General features: G+C 37.2%; 1 protein-coding gene across 1 annotated transcript in view; it reads left to right on the forward strand.

Moving 5' to 3' along the window:
- The window catches only part of CCDC169 (coiled-coil domain containing 169), a 61567-nt gene extending 42614 nt beyond the window's left edge, over positions 1 to 18953 (forward strand). The window contains exons 7-8 of the mRNA XM_070049015.2: positions 2359 to 2438; positions 17468 to 18953. Of these exons, the coding sequence (XP_069905116.1) occupies positions 2359 to 2438; positions 17468 to 17567 (180 nt within the window). The 3' untranslated portion in view covers positions 17568 to 18953. The remainder of the gene's footprint in view (positions 1 to 2358; positions 2439 to 17467) is intronic.
- The last annotated feature ends 2749 nt before the right edge of the window (positions 18954 to 21702 follow it).

Below are 21702 nucleotides of genomic sequence, written 5' to 3' on the forward strand. Positions count from 1 at the left end.
TACAGATAGCATGGTACAGTTTCCTGTTAAAAACATTCAATTTGCTTTGCCCAGAGAATCACAGTAAAGCTCCTTGGTGTGGTCTACAAGTTCCTCTCCAACATATTCGCATGTGTTTCTGCTTCGTATCCATGCTAACTTTCTGTGCTGCAGCCAGAGCAAATGCTAAGTGCAGTTCCTGCATATACTGTCCTACTATTCCTGAGAATTTTGCTGTTCCTTCTTTCTAGAATATCCTTTCCCTAGTTCCTGATGGGCTCTCTTCCATGTGGGGACTTCCTCCAGCCTGAGTTAGTGGTGTCTCCTCTATCCTGTGCTGTTTCTCCAAAAGAGCACTGCCTTATTTGTCTTTGTATCCCAGTGTTTCAGGTAGCGATAGCACGTAGTGGACTCTCAGAAATGTTTACAAAATGAATAAATGAGTGAATTCCATTTTCTGTTCCAGTGTATCCAAACCTGTCACTCTTAGCAAATCATCCAATATCTTACAAAGAGAAGAGTGTATAACAGGTAGGAAATGCAATTTTTCTTCCTTTCACCTTCAAATTTATCCACAATCTTTATCCATCATTCCTGTTGTTCCTCTTGTTCAAAAGAAAAAGTTTCTAATCTTCCCAAATCTATCTGCTACTAAAACTCAAAATTTCTTCCCCTTTTCCTTTTTTAAATTTCACCTTTATTCTCTGTAGATTATCCTGTACTTATAATATGCTCTACTTTTCACCACAACAAGAACAAAACAAATATTTTACCTCAACTCTCTGTCCTCAAAAGTGACCTTACCTTTCTTTCTCTCAGCTGAACTTCATGAAAGAGTGGATATACTTAATGCATTTGCTTCTAACTCCTCAATGTCTTTTGACCCTGCCATTTTGCTCTGGCACAGTTTAGCTTTTTTTTTCTCTTTTGAGAGATTTTATTTATTTATTTCAAAGGTAGAGTTACAGAGAGTGAGAGACAGAAAGGTCTTCCATCCACTGGTTTACTCCCCAGTTGGCAACAACAGCCGAGATGAGCTGATCTGAAGCCAGAAGCCAGGAGCTTCTTCCGGGTCTCCCACGTGGGTTCAAGGGCTGAAGCACTTGGTCTATCTTCCACTGCTTTCCCAGACTATAGCAGAGAGCTGGATCAGAAGTGGAACAGCTGGGATGCGAAGTGGCACCCATATGGGATGCTGGCACCACATGTAGAGGCTTAACCCACTATGCCACAGTGCTACCCCCTAGTTTAGCTCTGAATAGCCACATGCAATGACTCCTCATCAAGTTTCGGGTATTAGCCGTCTCTGAGGCATTTCTCACTGCTAACTATTCTCACTTCTTAGAACATCCCCCCACACTTGACTTCCTTGACAGCATTCTGTCTCCTCTTTTGTCCCTACTGTTTAAATGTTGGGCCTGTCTATCTTTGATAAATCTCTCATTCCTTAAAAGTTGCTTTCCCCATGGGCTGACATTGTGGAATAGCCGGTTAAGCCACTGCCTGTAGTGCTGGCATCCCATATGGGACTGGTTCCTATCTTGGCGGCTCCACATCCAATCCAGCTCTCTGCTAATGCGCCTGGGAAAGCAGTGGAAAATGACCCAAATATTTGGGGTCCTGCACCCACATGGGAGACCTGGATGATATTTCTGGCTCCTGGATTTGGCCTGGCCCAATCCTGGCCATTGCTGCCACTTGGGGAGTGCATTAGCACATGTAAGATCTCTCTCTCTCTCTCTTTCTGTCTGTCTGTATCTCCTTCTCCCTCTGTAACTCTGCCTTTCAAATAAATAAATATATATTTTTTTAAAGTTGCTTTCCTAAGTTTATATCATCGATTCTCTTGCTTCTCTCTGTGCTTGTTAATGAATGATCTCATTCACTCTTGGCTTCAGTTGCCATCTGCAAGGCCATTGTTTCTGAATTGCAGATGATGTTTACACAATCCACAATAAATCTCCTCTTTCAAATCCTGGGGAATGGCAAAATAGAAAAAATGAAAATTTTTTTCTATTTTTGCTCAACTTCATCTACTACTTTTATTGTCTTGTCTACCTTAATGCAGGGTATATGTATCATGCACATTTATTGTGTACTGCAGAAACTTTTAATGATTCATACATGGATGGCATGCTTTCATAGTCTTCTCAATATTTTAAAAAATCACATGGACTATGGGACCTAGGGGAATTTCCAGAATCTTTAGAAATTGAAGACACTGGAGAAGGCCGAAGTTTCCCATTATTCTTCAGCTTCGCTTATACATGCTATTAAAAGACCTGGCTGTGGAGGAATTAATTGAGAATTGGCTTTTCTTCTTATCTGTGAAATCAATTATGCAACAAGAGGATAAAAACTCAGATTTCTGTGTTTCAGGCCTCAGGCTCACATCAGGTTTCTAAAAGGCAACAACACATGGAGCAACTGCCGAAAATGAAGGAGAATCTAGTGAAAATGTAAGTCTAGCTGTGTCTGTTCTTTCTCCTTTACTGTATTGCTTGTAGATTGTACTGATAAGACTGGTTCCTGTTATATTTTTGAATGTTGAACTTCTAGATTTTATAGCAACAACATAAAATAGCACATAGTAGGAAAATTTAAAGAAGTTTGAGATCTCCATTTGCTATCTGTACACTCTTTTTTTAGAGCCCAGAAACATTTTTGGTCCTCAAATGTAATAATACCTTATTTTTTTGAACTAAAACAATACTCAAGAAGAGCTTAAAACTACATCATTATCAACAGCATAACTATAATTATAGTGTCAATCTTAACCTTTTTAGTAATAAAATATGCTTATTGCATTGGAAACTAAAATAAATGTGATAATAGTGCAGTTTAAACTATGATTTCTCATATAAATAAAACCAGTTTGTTAATAAAGAGAAGAGAATTGTTTTATTAAGGTAATACCTACACACAATTTTTTCTGGTTCTGTTCTAAGTATAGAAGAATTACTCAGGTAATGGTTGTTTCATGCAATTTTATCCACTGTAGGGGAATGTGTTCTTATAGAACTTAACACTAAAAAGTTACACCAGGGCAGGCATTTGGCACAGCTTTTAAGACACTGCTTGGGGTGCCTGCATCCCATATTGAATGCTTGGGTTTGAGTTCTGGCTACATTCCTGCTTCATGCTTCCTATTAATGTGCACCCTGGGAAGCAGCAGGTGATGACTCAAGTAGTTGGGTCCCTGCCACCCATGGGGGAGATCTAGATTGATTTGGGGGCTGCTGGTTTTGGACTGGCCTGCTCTGGCTTTTGCAGACATTTGTTGCAGTAGATGAGAGATCTCTTTTGTCTCTCTGCCTTTCAAATAAAATACAAATTAAAAAATTTAAATTTTGGATTTTCCTAATAAAAATAAATATTAAAAAAACTTAAACCAAGATACAAATTAACTGTAAGTCAGAATCCTTCTTGGGACCATTGTTGTGGCATAGTGAGTAAGCCACCACCTATGAAGCCAGTATTCCATATGAGTACTGACTTGAGTCCCAGCTGCTCAACTTCTGATCCAGCTTCCTGCTAATCCAGCTTTGTGGCAGCAGTGAACTAAGCTGACACCTGTGAAACCAGCATCCTGTATGAGCACTGGTTTGAGACCCAGCTGCTCCACTTCTGATTCAGCTTCCTACTAATGCACTTGGAAAAGCAGCAGAAGGTGGCCCAAGCACTTGGGCTCATGCCAACCCTGTGGAACACCCGAATGGAATTTCAGGCTCCTGGCTTCAGTCTGGTTCAGCCTCGGCCATTGTGGCCTTTTGGAGTGTGAACCAGAGGATGGATGATCTCTCTCTCTCTTTCTCCCTCTTCCTCTCCCTCCCCCTTCCCCTCATCTTTTTTTTTTTTAAGATTTTATTTATTTATTTGAGAGGTAGAGTTATAGACAGAGGGAGAGACAGAGAGAAAGGTCTTCCTTTTGTTGGTTCACTCCCCAAATGGCCACAGCAGCCGGAGCTGCACCGATCTGAAGCCAAGAGCCAGGTACTTCTCCCCTGTCTCCCACATGGGTGCAGGGGCCCAAGTATTTGGGTCATTTTCTGCTTTCCTAGGCCATAGCAGAGAGCTGAATTGGAAGAGGAGCAGCCAGGACTAGAACCGGTGCTCATATGGGCTGCCAGCGCTGCAGGTGGAGGATTAACCTACTGCACCACTGCGCTGGCCCTACCTCCCCCCATCTAACTTTGCCTTCCAAATAAATAAACAAAAATAAATCTCGGGGCCCGCATTGTGGTACAGTGGGTTAAGCCACTGCTTGCAATGTGGGCATCCCATATGAGCACCAGTTCAAGTCCCGGCTGTTCCACTCCCTAGTAAAGTGCCTGGGAAAGCAGTAGAAGATAGGTCAAGTGCTTGGGTCTCTGTTACCTACATGGGAAACCTGAATGGAGTTCCAGGATCCTGATTTCACCCTGGCCCAGCCCTGTATGGGCCATTTGAGGAGTGAATCAGAGGATGGAAGATTTCTCTCTCTGTGTCCTTCCTTCTCTCTCTGTAATTCTGCCTTTCAAACAGATAAAGTATATCTTTATAAATCAATCTTAATAAATAAATCTTTAAAAAAAAGTTATGCAGAGAGAGAAGGAGAGGCAGAGAGAGTGAGAGGGGTCTTCCATCTGCTGGTTCCATCTGCCGGTCTTCCACCAGCCCCAGTAAATAAATCTTAAAAAAGAATCCTCCTCACACATAGGTAAATATAAGAGTCACTCAAAGTATATTCAATATAAAAATTTCTTTGCTGGAAATTGATGAGGTAGCAACATTTCAACCAATATTTGAATGGATAGATCAACTTATCCTTTCTTGAATAATCAAAATGCTTTAATTTATAATTTGTTATCTCTTTAAAAAGATTTATTTTATTTATTTGAAGAGCAGACTGACACAAAGAGAGGAAGAGACAGAGAGAAAGAGATCTTCCAGGGGCCCGTGCTATGGCATAGCAGGTAAAGCCGCCACCTGCAGTGCTGGCATCCCATATGGGCGCCAGTTTGAGTCCCAGTTGCTCCACTTTTGCTCCAGCTCTCTGCTATGGCCTGGGAAAGCAGTAGAAGATGGTCCAAGTCCTTGGGTCCCTGTACCCACGTGGGAGACCTGGAAGAAGCTCCAGACTCCTGGCTTCAGATCTGCCCAGCTCGGGCTGTTGCGGCCATCTGGGGAGTGAACCAGTGGATGGAAGACTTCTCTCTTTCTCTCTCTGCCTCTCTGTAACTCTGCCTTTCAAATAAACAAATAAATCTTAAAAAAAGAATAACAAAGTCATGACAACAGTTTAAAAAAGAGAGAGAGAGAGAGAAAGAGAGGGAGATCTTCCATTTGCTGATTCACTCTTCAAATGGCCCGAATGGCTAGAGCTGACCAGGCCAAAGCCAGGAACCCAAAATTCCATGCAGGTTTCCCTGTGGGTGGCAGAGGCCCAAACATCTTGGCCATCTTCTGCTGTTTTCACAGGTTCCTAATGCAAGGAGGAGGATCGGAAGCAAGACAACTGGGACTGAAACTGTGCTCTGATGTGTGATGCTGGCATCACTACACCATAACACTAGCCCCTAATTCATTACATTCATCTATTTTCACCACTGGAAATATAAAGTACATTGAATGTTGAAGTAAATTTTGATAAAATATTTCCCTATAAGAGCTATTGAACCATTTGGTCAGAGTTCCTCAAGACCATTCCCAATTTCAGTGATTCACTAGAAGATCACAGGACTCAGTATAATTGTTTTATTTTCTCATGGCTAAATTTTATTACAGCTAAAATATACAAAGCAAAATCACCGAAGGGAACAAGGAGCATAGGATGAAGTTTGAGAAACCTAGGTACAAATTTTCAAAGTACTGTCCTGAGTTATGACTAACTATTGTGACAGCATGTAAAGTTTTATCTACTAAGGAAACTCACTAGCTACTTATCAGCCAGGGTTTTTATTGGAGGTAGGTCACATGGGCATCCTTTGCCTAGGTGGTACCAAAATTCCAGACTCCCAGAAGGAAAATAGATATTCAGTGTAAGCCATGTTTTTTTGTACTTTGTTAGCACAGTCAGCCATTCTTGTCACTAAGGGAAATGTCTATATCAGGGAAGGGAACAGGAACAGTTTACCTGTAAGTTCCTGGACACCAACCAAAGCCTAACCTTGCTAGCAGGATTTCCCCAGGCCAGCAATCCCAAGCTTTTATGTTAACTCTTTCCTGCATAAACACCCTAAATAATTATTTTATATTTTTATTTATTTTCCAATGCAAAGCTCTTTTAAAAAGATATCACTTCTGTGATAAATAGTGAAGGGGGAGATATTTTGAAAATAAAACCTTCATTTTCATCATTTATTAGCACACATACACATATATATCTTGAGAGTAGTGGTCTTTGAGAACAGTTTAGCTTTCCATTGCACAGTGTCATTGGCTGAATCTCTAAGGAATGGACTCTGAAATGGGAGTTAGCATACTGGTTACCAGTTTATTTATTGGTGTTCTTAGGATGAACACCTGTGTAAGAAGGGAACAAAACAGTTTTGGACAGTGAGAATAGGGTTATTGTGCAGCTGTGGTCCCACAAACTAACATGACCCATCCATGACCCAAGTGTGGGCTTTTTCTTCCTCTGGTGAGGTAACTCAGACCCCTATCTCTGTGTAATTTGAATCCCTATTTATCATGTCCTTTCCAGGTTAAGATCCTTCTCCACTGCTCTTAAAATTCGGCAGGTAAATACTAAGGGTCACCCAGATAGATAACCTACATGCCAAACCCACCCCCTCTTGTGTCTTTATATTATAATAGCAGTTGCATATCTTGTGTGAAGGGCTCACCGTGCCCGACGTCTGAACCGAGCATGAGATACAGGTACATAGAGATGGACCACATAGCCTGGGATCTCTGTTGATGCAAGCTACTCATGCTTAATCCTAGATCTATCATTTCTGCCTCAATGAAACCTAATGTCGAATCTGTGCTTGGCATAAATTATTGTCCAATAATTTGAATTAATGGTTAAAAAAAACCCTCCATCTTCTGAAGTTATAAATAACCCAAATAATACTTCAAATAGAAACATTTCACTAAACTCATAGTCTTCTAAATTAGGTATATATAATTGGTACTACTTTAAATATTGTTTTGTTGAGTTCCTGACTTAATTCTGGAAGTTAGTATCTTTCTGTTAATGATTAAAATTTGAGTCTTAAAACCAAGTTGGAGTGTTAAGCACCTCAAAAAAGAGGATATCTAAAAGGCCAATGGATATATGAAAATAAATTAAATGTTGTTACTTCTCAGTAGAATGAAATTAAAATTATGAAGTGCAATTATAAGTTTTGAATAATAATGATTCTAGGTGTTTTTAATGGTAAAGAGAAGTAGGGGGGCTCTCATACTCTGCTAGCAGGAATGTACATTTATAAACCACTTTGGAACACTCCTTACTATTACTTTCCATATTGGACTGACCCAATAATGTTACTGCTAGTTATATATATAACAGAATGGTCTATGCATTTACACCAAAAGACCTGTACAAGAACATTGACAGCAGCTTTATTCATCACAGTCCAAACCAAAAACAGCCTAAATGTCCATCAGTTATACAATGTATAGAAATTTTACACATATATATGAAAGCAATAAAAACAAACTATTCCTTATACAACATTATGGCTAATTCTCACAGTGTTGGCTGAAAGGGGTCAGAAGTGAAAGAACATGTACACAATATGATTTCATTCACATAAAGTTCAAAGAAAGGCAAAAGTAAATTGTGGTGTCAGAAAATAAGATAGCAATTATCAGTGGGAAGGATTAAGGGAATAATAATCGGGAGGGATGTGAATGAGTCTTCCATCATGATGACAATATTTTATTTATTGACCGAGGTAATGGTTTCATGAATATTTGCTTTATTTTAAATCATACAGCTGTGCACTTATGTTTTTTGCACTGTGGTATGTAAATATAAAAAAGTTTAAAAATATTTAAAATTAAAGTTGGAGTGGCTTGAATATTACCGTGGTTGAGTCTTACATGTGCTAATCTTTTTAAGATTTATTTATTTGAAAGTTAGAGTGTCGCTCCCCCTCTTCGTGGAGGAACGACACTAAGCCCTGCCTAGGCTTCATATCCGAGTCACGGCACCATTATGTCGCTCCCCCTCTTCGTGGAGGAACGACACAGGACCCTGCGCTGTTCTTTCGTCTGCTCGGCCCTCCCCGGGTTTGCTGCTGGTTCTTCCCGGGTTGGCTACTATCCCTTCCACCTCCGTGGAAGGGCAGTTCCCCCTGGCCACATTCCCCACTTCCGCAGGGGAGCGGCACACCGCCGGCCGGCTCTCTCGGGGGCTGCACAGGTGTTCCTTCAGATGTTCCCCTTAGATGTTCCCGGTGCATGCCGTCTCTCTCCTCCTTTATAGTCCTCCTCCGCCAATCCCAACTCGGCTGCCCACACGCCGAGTACGCTGCTCTCCTCCAATCAGTAGCAAGTCCTACAGTTTATTGGTTGAACTGGAGGCAGCTGTGCGGAAGCTGTTTACTTCTCTCCCAGTGCCATATTGTGGGAGAGCAGATGCATAGAATAAGTCTTAATTCCAGTAACTCAGTCCAGTCCGGGCTGCTCCCCACATTAGAGTTACACAGAGAGAGAAGGAGAGGCAGAGAGAGAGGTCTTCCATCTGCTGGTTCACTCCCCAGTTGGCTGCAATGGCCAGAGATGTGTCGATCCAAAGCCAGGAGCCAGGAGCTTCTTCTAGGTCTCCCATGCGGGTACAGGGACCCAAGGACTTGGGCCATCTTCTACTGATTTCCCAGGCCATAACAGAGAGCCGGACTGAAAGTGGAGCAGCCAGAACTCCAACTGGTGCCCATATGAGATGCTGGCACTGCAAGCAGCAGCTTTACCTGCTACATCACAGCACCAGGCCCCAATAATATTTTGACTTGAGGACTGACAGTCTATCAATTGATGGACATTCTCTTGATTTTTCTCTTTTAATAAAAAGTAATTTAAAATATTATAAAATGTACATATTATTATAGAAAATGTTCAATATAATCTATAATCTCACTGTGGTATTTTATATTATATTATAATTTTATTTATTATTATTCCTAAGATTATCCTATATATACTCCTAAATGTAATTTTTGCAATTTCATAGTAACATCACAGTTTATTGACTTATTCCTTTAATGTTGGACATTTTGGTTGCATTTACTGTGGCTCATTTCTTGTGAAGAGTAAGTTCCTCTAACAATCTGTCTCATAAAAAATCCTAGAATCAATTTCCCTCAGGTCCTTTTATCCCACTACTACTTTGTTATTGTCTTTTTTCAGGCCTTTAATCACCCTACAAAACCTTTTATAAGCAGAAAAGAAAATGAAACTGAATTATCTGTTATTCCAAGAGTCACTGCTGTGGAGTATCAGTGTTGAGCTTCTTGCTTGCAGGAAAATGATTTTTCAAAATTAATATATGCCATGAGTCACAGTCAATAAACTTACCTAGTAGCTTCCACAGAGTTTTTTGACAGCATTCAAACCTCATCCTAAAGAGTCTACCCACGTGGAAGACTCAGAAGAAGCTCCTGGCTCTTGGCTTTGGATCGGCACAGCTCTGGCCATTGTGGCCATCTGGGGAGTGAACCAGCAGATGGAAGACCTCTCTCTCTTTCTCTCTCTCTGCCTCTGCCTCTCTGTTACTCTGCATTTCAAATAAATAAATAAATCTTTAAAAAATATTGTAAATATTTGTGTAACTAAGACAATGCACCAGTTTTAAAAAATAATGAGGAGCAAGAGGGTAAATGAAAATTTGCATGACATTAGAGTAGACAAAATGTCACTTTTGCCTCTACCACTTATTATGTGGCTTTGTATAAGTAACTGCTTTCAGAATCAGTTTATTTACCTATAAAATGGGGAATAGGAAACCTAAATTGAACAATTGGTTTGAGAATTAGATTATTGAAAATATTTAGTTTAGTAAAGATTAACTATTATCATTAGGCTTCAATCTATAGTATTTTATTAAATGTAAAGAATCAGCAAAGTAATGAAGTACTGATTTGGGAGGAGGGAAATGTACATTTATGGCAATAATTTGAAGCTATAAATGATGAACTACAACTTTATTATTCTAGTATAAGCTTGCAAAGGCCTTAACCATTATCATTTATTTAAAAATTATTATACTAAGGAACATAAAATGGTTTCCAAACTTCGTTGATCATGACAGATACCATATTGTGACCCTGTTTACCCACAAACAAAATATAACAAATAATTTATGAAACAATATTTACCCTATTAAGTGTGATGCATGTTGATTTTCTTATTATTTTCTATTTATTTTTATATTGCTGTGTTAACTTAATCAATCTACTACTGAGTTGCATTTTTTAAAGATTTATTTTATTTATTTGAAATACAGTTACATAGAGGTAGAGCCAGAGGGAGTGAGAGAGGTCTTCCATCTGCTGGTTCACTACTCAGATAGCCGCAATGGCCAGAGCTGTGCCGATCCGAAGCCAAGAGCTGGGAGCTTCCTCCAGGTCTCCCACACAGATGCAGGGGCCCGTTTTTAAGTTTGAAAAACACTGCTCTAAGAGACTTCTAGGAGACTGAACATATTTCAAGAGTGAAGTCTCAACTTCATGATTAGAGTCATCATGTCAGATCTTTTAGAAATGGGTCCTATTTCGGATTGATTCCACATTCCACTTCCTGGACCTAGCATTAGAAGACATGTCCCCCACCTGGTGCTCTTAGGACAGAGTACAGTAAATGTCTCATTTAATAACATACTCCTTTTTGAAAGTTGCCTTTTTTCTCCACCCTTGAGTAGATCCAGTCTTTGAGGAAACTCATGGAAGTGGGTGGAGCCTGTCTTGCCCCTCCTCTTTTCTAGGATGCACTATATGTGACTGTGACTTTCAAGGAAATTTGTTTGCCATTTGCTGATTTGGGGGGAAGTTAATCTCTAACTTCTTTCACGGATAAATGAAAAAAAAAAAAAAGCATTGCACCTTTTAAAATACACCATATGGGTTAAGTTCATAATTAAGAATTTTTTTCCTGTCAAAAAAATGAGCCATATTTACAAAGCTACTTAAAACATTTTTTAAAAAGATTTATTTATGTATTTGTAAGTCAGAGTTACACAGAGAGAAGCAGAGAGAGAGAGAGAGAGAGGTCTTCCATCTGCTGGATCACTCCCCAATTGGCCACAATGGCCAGAGCTACTATGATCCGAGCCAGGAGCCAGGAGCCAGGAGCCAGGAGCTTCCTCCAGTCTTCCCACATGGATGTAGTGGTCCAAGGACTTGGGCCATCTTGTTCCAATTTCCCAGGCCATAGCAGAGGGCTGGATTGGAAGTGGAGCAGCCGGGAATATGGGATGGTGGTACTGCAGGGGGTGGCTTTACCTGCTACGCCACAGCGCTGGCCCCAAATATTTCTTAAAGTAATAGAAAGCATGAAGTACAGTAAGCAATATAATTGAACAATTTGTGATTAATTGTATATTATACCAGGAAATGAAATTATTCTTAAATATTATTATTTAATGAAAAAGATTTTAATTGGAAATAGTTTATTCACAAAGCATGTTTAGAAATATTTTTGTTTAAATATAATTCTCATCATTCCTCTATTTTAACATCTGATAATTACTTGTCTATTTTCTTTCTCTATGGATTTTTCTGTTTTTATTATTTTTTATAAGTGGACGCATACAATATGGGGCATATATGTCTGACTTCTGTCATTTAGCATAATGTTTTTAAGTTTCGTCTATGTTAGAGCATGTATCAGTACTGTATTCCATTTTGTGGCTGAGTATTATTCCAGCTTTGAAATATACCACATTTTGTTTATCTAGTCATCAGGTTTATACATTTTCACTATTTTATATAATGATGGTGTGCATATTCCTGCATAAGTTTCATGTATATGCCTTTGAAATGGAATTCTGGGTTAATTCTGTTTTATCTTTCTTGAGGAAGTAGGAACATTTTTTCCGAAGTGGCCATACTATGAGGGTTTTAATTTCTCCAAATCCTTGTCAATACTCATTCATTTTTGTTGTTGTTGTTGCTGTTTTTGGTTAGAATATGGGCAACTATCTTATATTTTTTAAAGAAAATTAAGCCATCCTAGTGGATGTGAAGTGGTATATTATGGTTTTTATTTACATTTCCCCAGTGACTAATGATGTTGATTATTTTGTCATGTATTTGTTAATCATTCTTGTAATTTCTTTGGAGAAATGTCTATTCAAATCTCCACTGCTTGTTTTCAAGTTGGATTTTGTTTGTCTTTATGCTGTTGTTGCATTGTGGGAGTTCTTTATTTAATTTGGGCACTTGATGTTATTAGAGCCATGATTTGTAAATATTTTTCCCATTCTGCGGGTTGTGTCTTCATTTTATTAAAGGTGCCCTTTGAAACACAAATTTGATGAAGTCTAATTGATCTATTTTTATTTGGTTACTTGTACTTTAAGTGTTATATCTTAGAAGCCATTTCCTAATCTAAAAATATGGAGATACAAGCCTTTGTTTTTTTCTAACAGTTTTATAGATTTAGCTCCCTTTTGAATTAATTTTTTTAAATATTTATTTATTTATTGGAAAGGCAGTTACAGAGAGAGGGGAAAGACTGGGAAATCTTCCATTTTCTTGTTCACTCCCCATATGGCTGCTGTAGGCGGAGCTGGGCCATGCCAAAGTTAGGAGGCTGGAACTCCTTCAGTCTTCTGCATGGCTGCAGGGGCCCAAGGCCTTAGGACATCTCCTAAGGCCTTTATCAGGGAGCTGGAACATACGTGGAGCAGCCAGGACTTGAAATGGCACCTTTATGGGATGCTGGCATTGTAGGTGGTGGCTTAACCTGGTGCACCACAATGCTGGTCCCTGAGTTAATTTTGTATATGGTAGTAGGGGTTCAATTATGGTCTTTGTATGTGGTGCAGTTGCCCAGTTTTTTTTTTGTTGTTGTTGTTCCCCAATTAAATTGCCTTAGAATCCTTTCAAGTCAGTTGACCATAAACATACAAATTTATCTTTAGACTCAGAGCTGTTTCACTGACTTGTAACTTGGAATTATGTCATACATTGTCTTGATGACTATCTTTTTAGTAATTTTTTGATATCAGAAAGTGCAAACTCTCTGGTTTTATTGTTCTTTTCCAAGATTGTTATTTAGAGTATTTTTATTTCAACATGAATTTTAGGATCAGCTTGTCAGTTTCTTCATAAAAGGCAACTGGTATTTAAATGGAGATTGGGTTGAATCTATAGATAATTTTGAGTAGTATTGCCATCTCAACAGTGTCAACGTATTCAAGTCAATGAACATGGAATGTCTTCCAATTTATTCAGGCTTTCTTTAATTCCCTCCAGAGGCATTTTATATTTTTTGTATAAAATCTTTCATTTGTGAATTTTGTTTTGGTACTATTTACTGCTGGTATCTGTAAATACAATTGAATTTTGTAGATTGATTGTTCAAACAGAAGCCCTGACAAATTTATTAGATCAGTTAGAGATGTGTATGTGTTCTTTAGTATTTTCTATATACAAGATGATGTTACCTGAAAATGGAGATAGCTTTACTTTGTCCTTTTAAATTTTTATATTAATTTATTTTTGTTGTCTAATTGATTTGTCAAGAACTTCCAATACAATGTTAAATAAAAGTGTTAATAGTGAACATCCTTAACTTGTTGCTGATATTAAATCTTTAGGCTTTATGTTAAGTATGATATTGGCTGGAATTATTTTCAGAGATGCACTTTATCAAGTTTAGCGCTTAGAGGGAAATCTATACTTGTAAATGTATATCTTGAAATTAAAACTCTATGTTCAATCTTAAGAAATTTGGAAAGAAAAGAGCAAACCAAACCAAAAGCAAGTAGAAGCAAGAATATAAGGATAACACAAGAATACTTTGGGGGCCAGCAACTTGGCGCAGTAGGTTAATCCTTCACCTGTCATGCCAGCATCCCATATGGGCGCTGGTTCTAGACCCCCTAGCTGCTCCTCTTCCAATCCAGCTCTCTGCTATGGCCTGGGAAAGCAGCAGAAGATGGCCCAAGTGCTTGGGCCCCTGCACCCATGTGGGAGACCTGAAAGAAGCTCCAGGCTCCTGGCTTTAGATCAGCACAGCTCTGGCTGTTGCAGCCATTTGTGGAGTGAACCAATGGAAGGAAGACCTTTCTCTGTCTCCCTCTGTCTGTAACTCTACCTCTCTAATAAATAAATAAAATCTTAAAAAAGGAAAGCATCTACATTTAAAAAAATACTTTGAAAAGTTTGTAGAGAATGTAATTAAAAGATAAATTTATTTGTGTGAAAAAAGATTGAAACCATGCATAGGTTTTTTCCCAACATGCATTTCCATGAACTTTTTGAAGACCCCTCATACAGTCAGCTGTTTTCCACATCTGTGAATTCAGTCAAGCATGCATTGAAATATTTGCGGGGGAGGAGGGCATCTGTACAGAACATTTTCTTTGTCATTATTCCCTAAAAATACATTTTAATGTGTATTTACATAATATTTTCATCATTAAAGGTATTATAGGCCATCTAGAGATGATGTATAAAGGTAGACATATGTAGGTTACATGCAAAGACTGTGCCATTTTATGTAAGGAATCTGAGCATATGTGGATTTGGTATTCATATTGAGTCCTAGAATCAATCCTTTACAGATACTGAGAGAATAACTGTAGTTGCTTTGCAGAATAAATTGGGAAGTATTCTCCATTGTGTGATCTTTATGAAGAGTAAGTAAAAGAATTGGGAGAATGAATGAAGCTATTTGGTTCTGGTCTCAATTACCATTAACATTTTTAACTTATAGCAGTCTGCTTTACATGAAAACAAGTTTAATTTCAATAGTCTATCAAAAATTTCTTTTGCATAGCTCTAGTTTCTCCTTCTTAATTTGTATTGTTATTGTCATATGAATTGCTTCTTTATACATTGTTTTCATCAACAGATTTATAATTATTGCTTCATACAGTTATTTTCTGAATCTTATAGATTTAAAAAGAATTACAAATAAAATATACATTTTGTTACAAATAAATTTAAACAGTTACAAATAAAAATACATTTGTACTGTCTTTTATGTTTACCTATTTAGTTATTGTTAACAGTTTTCTTTATTTTTCATGTAGATTTGCAATACTGTACCCTGTTCTTTTTTCTTAACTTGAAGGGTTTCCTTTAGTATTTTTTATAAAGTAGGATTACTAGTGACATATTACTTCAATTTTTGTTTATCTGGGAATGTTAGTTTGAGTGATAGTTTGACTATAATGTGTTTGCATATTGATCTCTTCATGTTATCTTTATTGGCATTTGCTTAACTTCTTCAACTTGTAGATTAATATTTTTCATTAAATTTGGGGAATCTTTAGCTATTATATTTCTACTGTTATTTCTGCTCTTTTCTCTCTCCCTGTTGCTTCTGGGACACTCATTGTTTATATTTTGATTAACTTTAGCATGTTCCATATATATGAGGTATATGAGGCTTTTGTTTTTCACTTTGTTGTGTTTTGCTTAAGCTGTATAATCTTAATTGACCTATCTTCAACTTCACTAATTTTATTAGCTATAATCTGCTGTTGAGCTCCTCTAGTGAAATTTTCATTTCAGTTACTTCATTTTTTAACTCTAGGATGTCTGGTTCCTTTTAAAACAATTAACATCTCTTTATAATTGATATTATTTATAGAGACATCATTCTTTATAGGTGGTTTCCTTTAGTTCTTTGAGCATATTTAAATAGTAGATATAAATTCTTTTTCCAATAAGTCCAATATTTACACTTCTTCAGGGAATTTTTATCAATTACATTTTTCTTGTGTAAGAGCCATACTTTCCTGTATCTTTGCATGTCTTATAATTGTTTGTTTAACCTGGACATTTTAAGTAATTTAATGTGTGCATTATGTATATAATAGTCTCTCCTGTCTCCATGGTTTGTTGTTGTGTTTTAGTGGCTTCTGAATTATAATTGTGTCAAGTCTCTGGCTACTGGAATCTCTGCAAAGTTACCTTAATAGTTAGCTAATGATTGGACTTAGATTTCTTTAAATACTGAATTAAATAAGTTTCCCAGACTTTGTTGAGTTGCTCCATGTGTGTGTTGTGTCATGCCATCAGTACTCAGTCACAAATTATAACTCTCCCTTAGCCTTCAATTCCTGCTTGTGAGAAATCCTAGGATCAGCCTGAGGCAAGACCTTAATCCATCTAAGGGTTTTGCTTAGTAGGCACAAAGCCCTATGCATGCACACAGTTATACCATGTATGACCACCTGGATTCCAAGAAATATGTTGCAACTTATGAGTGCTCATTCCCCAACTTTTTCTTTTAGACTTTCTGGTTAGCCTATTTTAAAAATCATCTCTTATTTACTGATTCATGGAGATACGAAATTAAATAGTAACTTCTATTTTTCCAGGAAATGCCCCTAGTAAAAATATTTTTCATTTTGGATCATCTTTAGGTCAGGTCAAATAAAGACTACTTTGTATGTGGAGTCTTTTAAATAATCTCCAGACTGTTTAAATAATTAAAATAATATGGGAATGTAAGAGGCTTTAACAGAGCACTGACCTTACTGTATCCCCAGCCAACTGGTTTTTGCTGTGATTATGGGCTGTTGGTTTTCAAGGGTAGCATACAGCTGGGAAGAGGGTAGGGTGGGGACAACAGATAGGAAGAGAGCAAGTTACAGTGCCACAAATCTCTATGTGCTTACTTTGTTTCAGTTGTCTTTTGAAAAAATAATTTCTCACAGATTGTTGCAAGACTTCAGTGAGTGCCCAGAGTTCTGAAAATTACTTCTGACCATTTTTCCAGTTTCTCATGGCTTTTGTGGAGGGGATGATGTTCTTCATAAGAAAAGGAGAAAATGATGTCTTACCCAGTCATTTTGTTGATAGTTCCCCTTTAACTAAAATATTTTAAACTGCATTGTAGGGAATTGAAGTGGCCTCTTACTACCCCAAGTAAGAGTGTAAAGAAGGTTAACTTTATAAAGATATATAGGTCAAAAAGGGAAAGAGGATCCTATTAAATTCATAGATCCTTATAGCTTTATTGTCCTTGATCTACTTAATAAAGTCAGCCTCTCTCTCTCTTTCTCTCTCTCTCTTTCAATTCAAATTCCAGTGGCAAGTATCAAATGGTCTATTATCCATTTTAGGGCACCTGGTGTACTGCATTCCAGTCTTTGGATCATCTACCTTTGTGTTGATTATCTCTATGGTTATGGCGAGATGATGTGGTATAACATGTTTCTGTCTAAGATTGTGCTGTAAGCAGAAAATATGAAAAAGAAGATTCCATAAGAAGGATTGGGAGAATTATTCGCAATATACAGTTCTCCCTGTGGGGCATATAATGTTTCTGTGATACACAATGGTGACTGAAAAATCACAATCAACTTATTTTATTTCAGGGGAAGATTTAATCCAGTTCACCAGAAGATAGCGAATGCCAAGAGAGGACCAGTAAAAAAGGTTACAAGATCAAACCATCTTCCAAAACTCAATCCATGATTCCAGAACTAGGCGGATATCTATTTCTTCCCCTCTTTTCACTATTTAGAATATTCAGCTTGTTAAGCTAAAGTTAAACACATTTTGTTTTTCAGGGAATGAAATAGATAAGAAAGAACTGTGAAACTTCTCTTTAGCTGTCCCTCCAGTTTGTTCCTTTGTCTGCATGAAAATAATTTCCCTATGACCTTAAAACAGTTAAAGGAAATACTTGTGATTTAATATCCTAGAATATCTGTAGGTTGACATCATTACAGTTGGCCTTTAATAATATATCTATGATCTACTGTAATAGTAAAATTGCTATTATATCTGGCTATTAGCTGAAATGTGAATTTATAGAACTTTTTGCTACTTTAAACTATCATGATTAGTGTTTTAAGCCCTAGGTTTAACAAATGCATTTTTATGCATCTAAATGCATAAAAATGATTCAAAATATCATGGTATCATAGAAACATCCTTCAATTGTGAATTAGCCTATTTATAGCCCAGTTCCTGTTGATAGTCTAGCCCCTTGCCCTGAATTTAGGAGATCTTTATTACATCTTTCATCTTGTCTTAATTTTCCATACTTGCAAAATGACTTAAGTAAAATTTATTACCAGTCTAGAAAAATCAATATTTATTCATTCTATCAGAGTCTTGCCACTTAGCAAATGATGATTTAAATAATTTTTTTGATGTTTATTATCTCACAATGATAGCCTAATTCATTGGAGCAAACTTTGCATGTGTTCAAAATATTTAAATCTGGAAGTGGAGATAGATTGAGGACAAGAGAAGGCATTTATAATTTTTTTAAAATATCCAACTTATGTTGAGATTATTTTTGTCATTAAGACATTTTTATGTCATCTGAGTCTACAACACACCTATACTTTATTTGCGTACTTTAATAAGTTTTAAGTTTTAATTCACTTTAATAAGTGAAATTTTTATATTTCCAGAAGTCACCCAGAGGTAAGTAGAGTTTCCAGATAATGGTGTTTCCACCTTCTATCTGGCACTAAACTTAGTTCTATTCAGTATCACCAGTAATGATTATCAAATGCATTTCTAAAGCTACCTCTACATATGTTTATTTCTTTATGAACAGATGCATGCATTTCATAAGGCCAAATAATTCTTTTATGAATTTAAAATGTAATACAGAAAATATAAAGTAATTTCCTTTAAGTTATTCTACATTGAAACTATAAGTATTTGGAAATATTTTCTGATTGTAAGCTAACTACAGATATCTGGTACTATGACCCATATTGCTAGATAAGTACTAGATTTTTATATCTTATATCATCTTTCTTAGCATTAGCAGTCAATTGATAATGTAAACACCAATGATAATTATGAATATCAATGAAAAATAAACAAGTTTGTTTCCTTTAATATAGAGCTAAGCTATTTTGGGGATTGGACTAAAGAACCTTGAAGATGATCTCAGTCACTGAGATGGCATGCATATTAGTGGACCATCTTAAGAGGAGAGTCATGCTTAATAGTTCTGCAGAAGCTATTTTGGGATACTTCCAGATGTCAGAAAATGTCTGTCTTAAACAGAATGATGGAATGTTGGTGATATATAGTTTAAAGAACTGAAACAGAGGACTCTTAAAGATTTGTATTCTAATATCAGTTTTGCCACCTTTAAATTTCTGACATTGAGTAAATCACTTTTCTTTGCCTCAGTTTTATCAGTTATATAGTTGGGAATATTTATTCTAACAACTGCCTTGGGATTGCTGTGCAGATTAAATATATTTATCACATATTTATTTTCTTCCTTTTATTTGTTTCCTTCTAGAAACAATGTTAATTAGCATTTACTAGATACAGAGATAAAAGAACAACATCCACAAAACAAAAGATGAAAATAAAAGTTAAAGTTTTGCAAGAATTACCAACTAAGAAAAGCTCTAGCTTTAAGTTTTCTATCAGTCAATACAAAGAAGGAATCAGTTATATAGTTCTTTTTTTTATTTTTTGACAGGCAAAGTGGACAGTGAGAGAGAGAGAGACAGAGAGAAAGGTCTTCCTTTTTGCCGTTGGTTCACCCTCCAATGGCCGCCATGGCCAGCGCACTGCGCTGATCTGATGGCAGGATCCAGGTACTTCTCCTGGTCTCCCATGGGGTGCAGGGCCCAAGCACTTAGGCCATCCTCCACTGCACTCCCTGGCCACAGCAGAGAGCTGGCTTGGAAGAGGGGCAACCGGGACAGAATCTGGCGCCCCGACCGGAACGAGAACCCGGTGTGCCAGTGCCACAAGGCGGAGGATTAGCCAAGTGAGCCACGGCGCCAGCCTAGTTATATAGTTCTAATTTTTTTGTGCAAGGAGTATTAAAGTAGAAAAAAGTTTTGCCTTCTCCTAAGCCTGGAAAGTAATGATTTTCTTTTTTAAGAAAATTCAATTATTTACTAGAATAGTTAGTGCAAAAATGACGGTAGAGTCTTTATCTCATTTTATATTCAAATATCTATTAATATGAATACTTGTGTTTTTATTGGAGTGTACAGAATCTATACAGCAAAAGTTCAGTAAAATACTGTTTAGCAAAATAATATTTAATTACTTCAAATAATTAATAATTGTTGGCAAGGATGTGGACAAATAGGAACCCTCATACATTTCTGGTAGGTATGTAAAATGGTACAGTCACTTGGGAAAACCTGTCACTTCCTCTTACCATATGACCCAGCAGTTCCATTCCTACGTATACACTCAAGAGAAATGGAAGACTATCTCTATATAAAAATAGGTACATGAATGTTTATAATACCATTATTCATAATAGCCAGAAAATGGAAACTGATGAATGGATAAACAACGTACAGTTTATTCAAACAATGGGTACTATATAGCAATAAGAATCGCTGAAGTACTGATATATGCTAAACAATACATAAACTTTGAAAATGTTCTTAATGAAAGAATCAGATCACAAAAGTCCACATATTGTGTGATTCCATTTATATGAAATGTTCAAAACAGGCAAATTCATAAATTCATAGAGATTAATAAAGTAGAAGCTAGGGTTCATGGGAGGGTCAATGGTGAGGAGTGACATTGATATTGGGTACAGGGTTTCTTTGTGATGAAATTTTTTAAGATTTATTTATTTATTTGAAAGGCAGAGTTACAGAGGGTCAGAGGCAGAGAGAGAGAAAAAGAGTGTGTTTGACAGAGAGATATTCCATCCACTGGTGTACTCCCCAAATGACTGCAACAGCCAGGGCTGGACTAGGCAGAAGCCAGGAGCCAGGAGCTTCCTCTGGGTCTCCCATGTGAGTGCAGGGGCCCATGCACTTGGGCTATCTTCTGCTGCTTTCCCAGATTGTATTAGTGGGGAGCTAGATTGTAAGTGGCACAGCCAGGACTCGAACTGGAGCCTGTATGGGGTGCTGGTGTTTCAGGTGGTATGCCACAGCACTGGCCCCTGAAAATGTTTAAAAATTGATTGTAGTGACAGTTGCACAACTCTGTGAATATACTAAAATTCATTGAATTGTATACTTTAAGTGTGATAATTGTGGAGTTATATCATTATTGAGAATAGGACACTTTTTATAACAAATTAATATTCAAGTATCAATTTAAAAATATTGAATTTATAGAATCCTTTTACCTTTACCTAAAGATTTTCATTTTTACTATTTCAGTTACAGGAAAATTGTTATTATCTGGAGAACTCTCCATAAAGTTTGTCATCAGTAGAATTCCTTAAGCAGTCTATGCGATCCTTTTTCAGGGATATTATAGAAAGGGTTCCTATAATGGTGAAAGTTTGAATACAATAACTCAGTATCGGTTTTTATTTTTTTAGATGTATTTAGTTGAGAGGCAGAATTTCAGAGAAAGCAAGAGGAGAGAAAGAGAGAGATGTCTTCTATCTGCTGGTTCAATCCCCAAATGGCCAGAGCTGGGCTGATCTGAAGACAGGAGCCAGGAACTTCTTCTGGGTCTCTCACATGGGTGCAGGGGTCCAAGCACTTGGGTCTTCTTCTATTGCTTTCTGACTTGAACTGGTACCCATGTGGAATGCCAGTGCTGCAGGCAGAGGTTAGCCTACTATACCACATTGTCAGCCCCTCAGTATCCCTTTTGATGCTATTTGGATTCTGTCATTCCTTGATCA

Source organism: Oryctolagus cuniculus, chromosome 9, assembly GCF_051225735.1.
Source record: "Oryctolagus cuniculus isolate XC-2025 breed Fujian yellow rabbit chromosome 9, ASM5122573v1, whole genome shotgun sequence".
In the NCBI taxonomy this organism is placed as follows: domain Eukaryota; kingdom Metazoa; phylum Chordata; class Mammalia; order Lagomorpha; family Leporidae; genus Oryctolagus; species Oryctolagus cuniculus.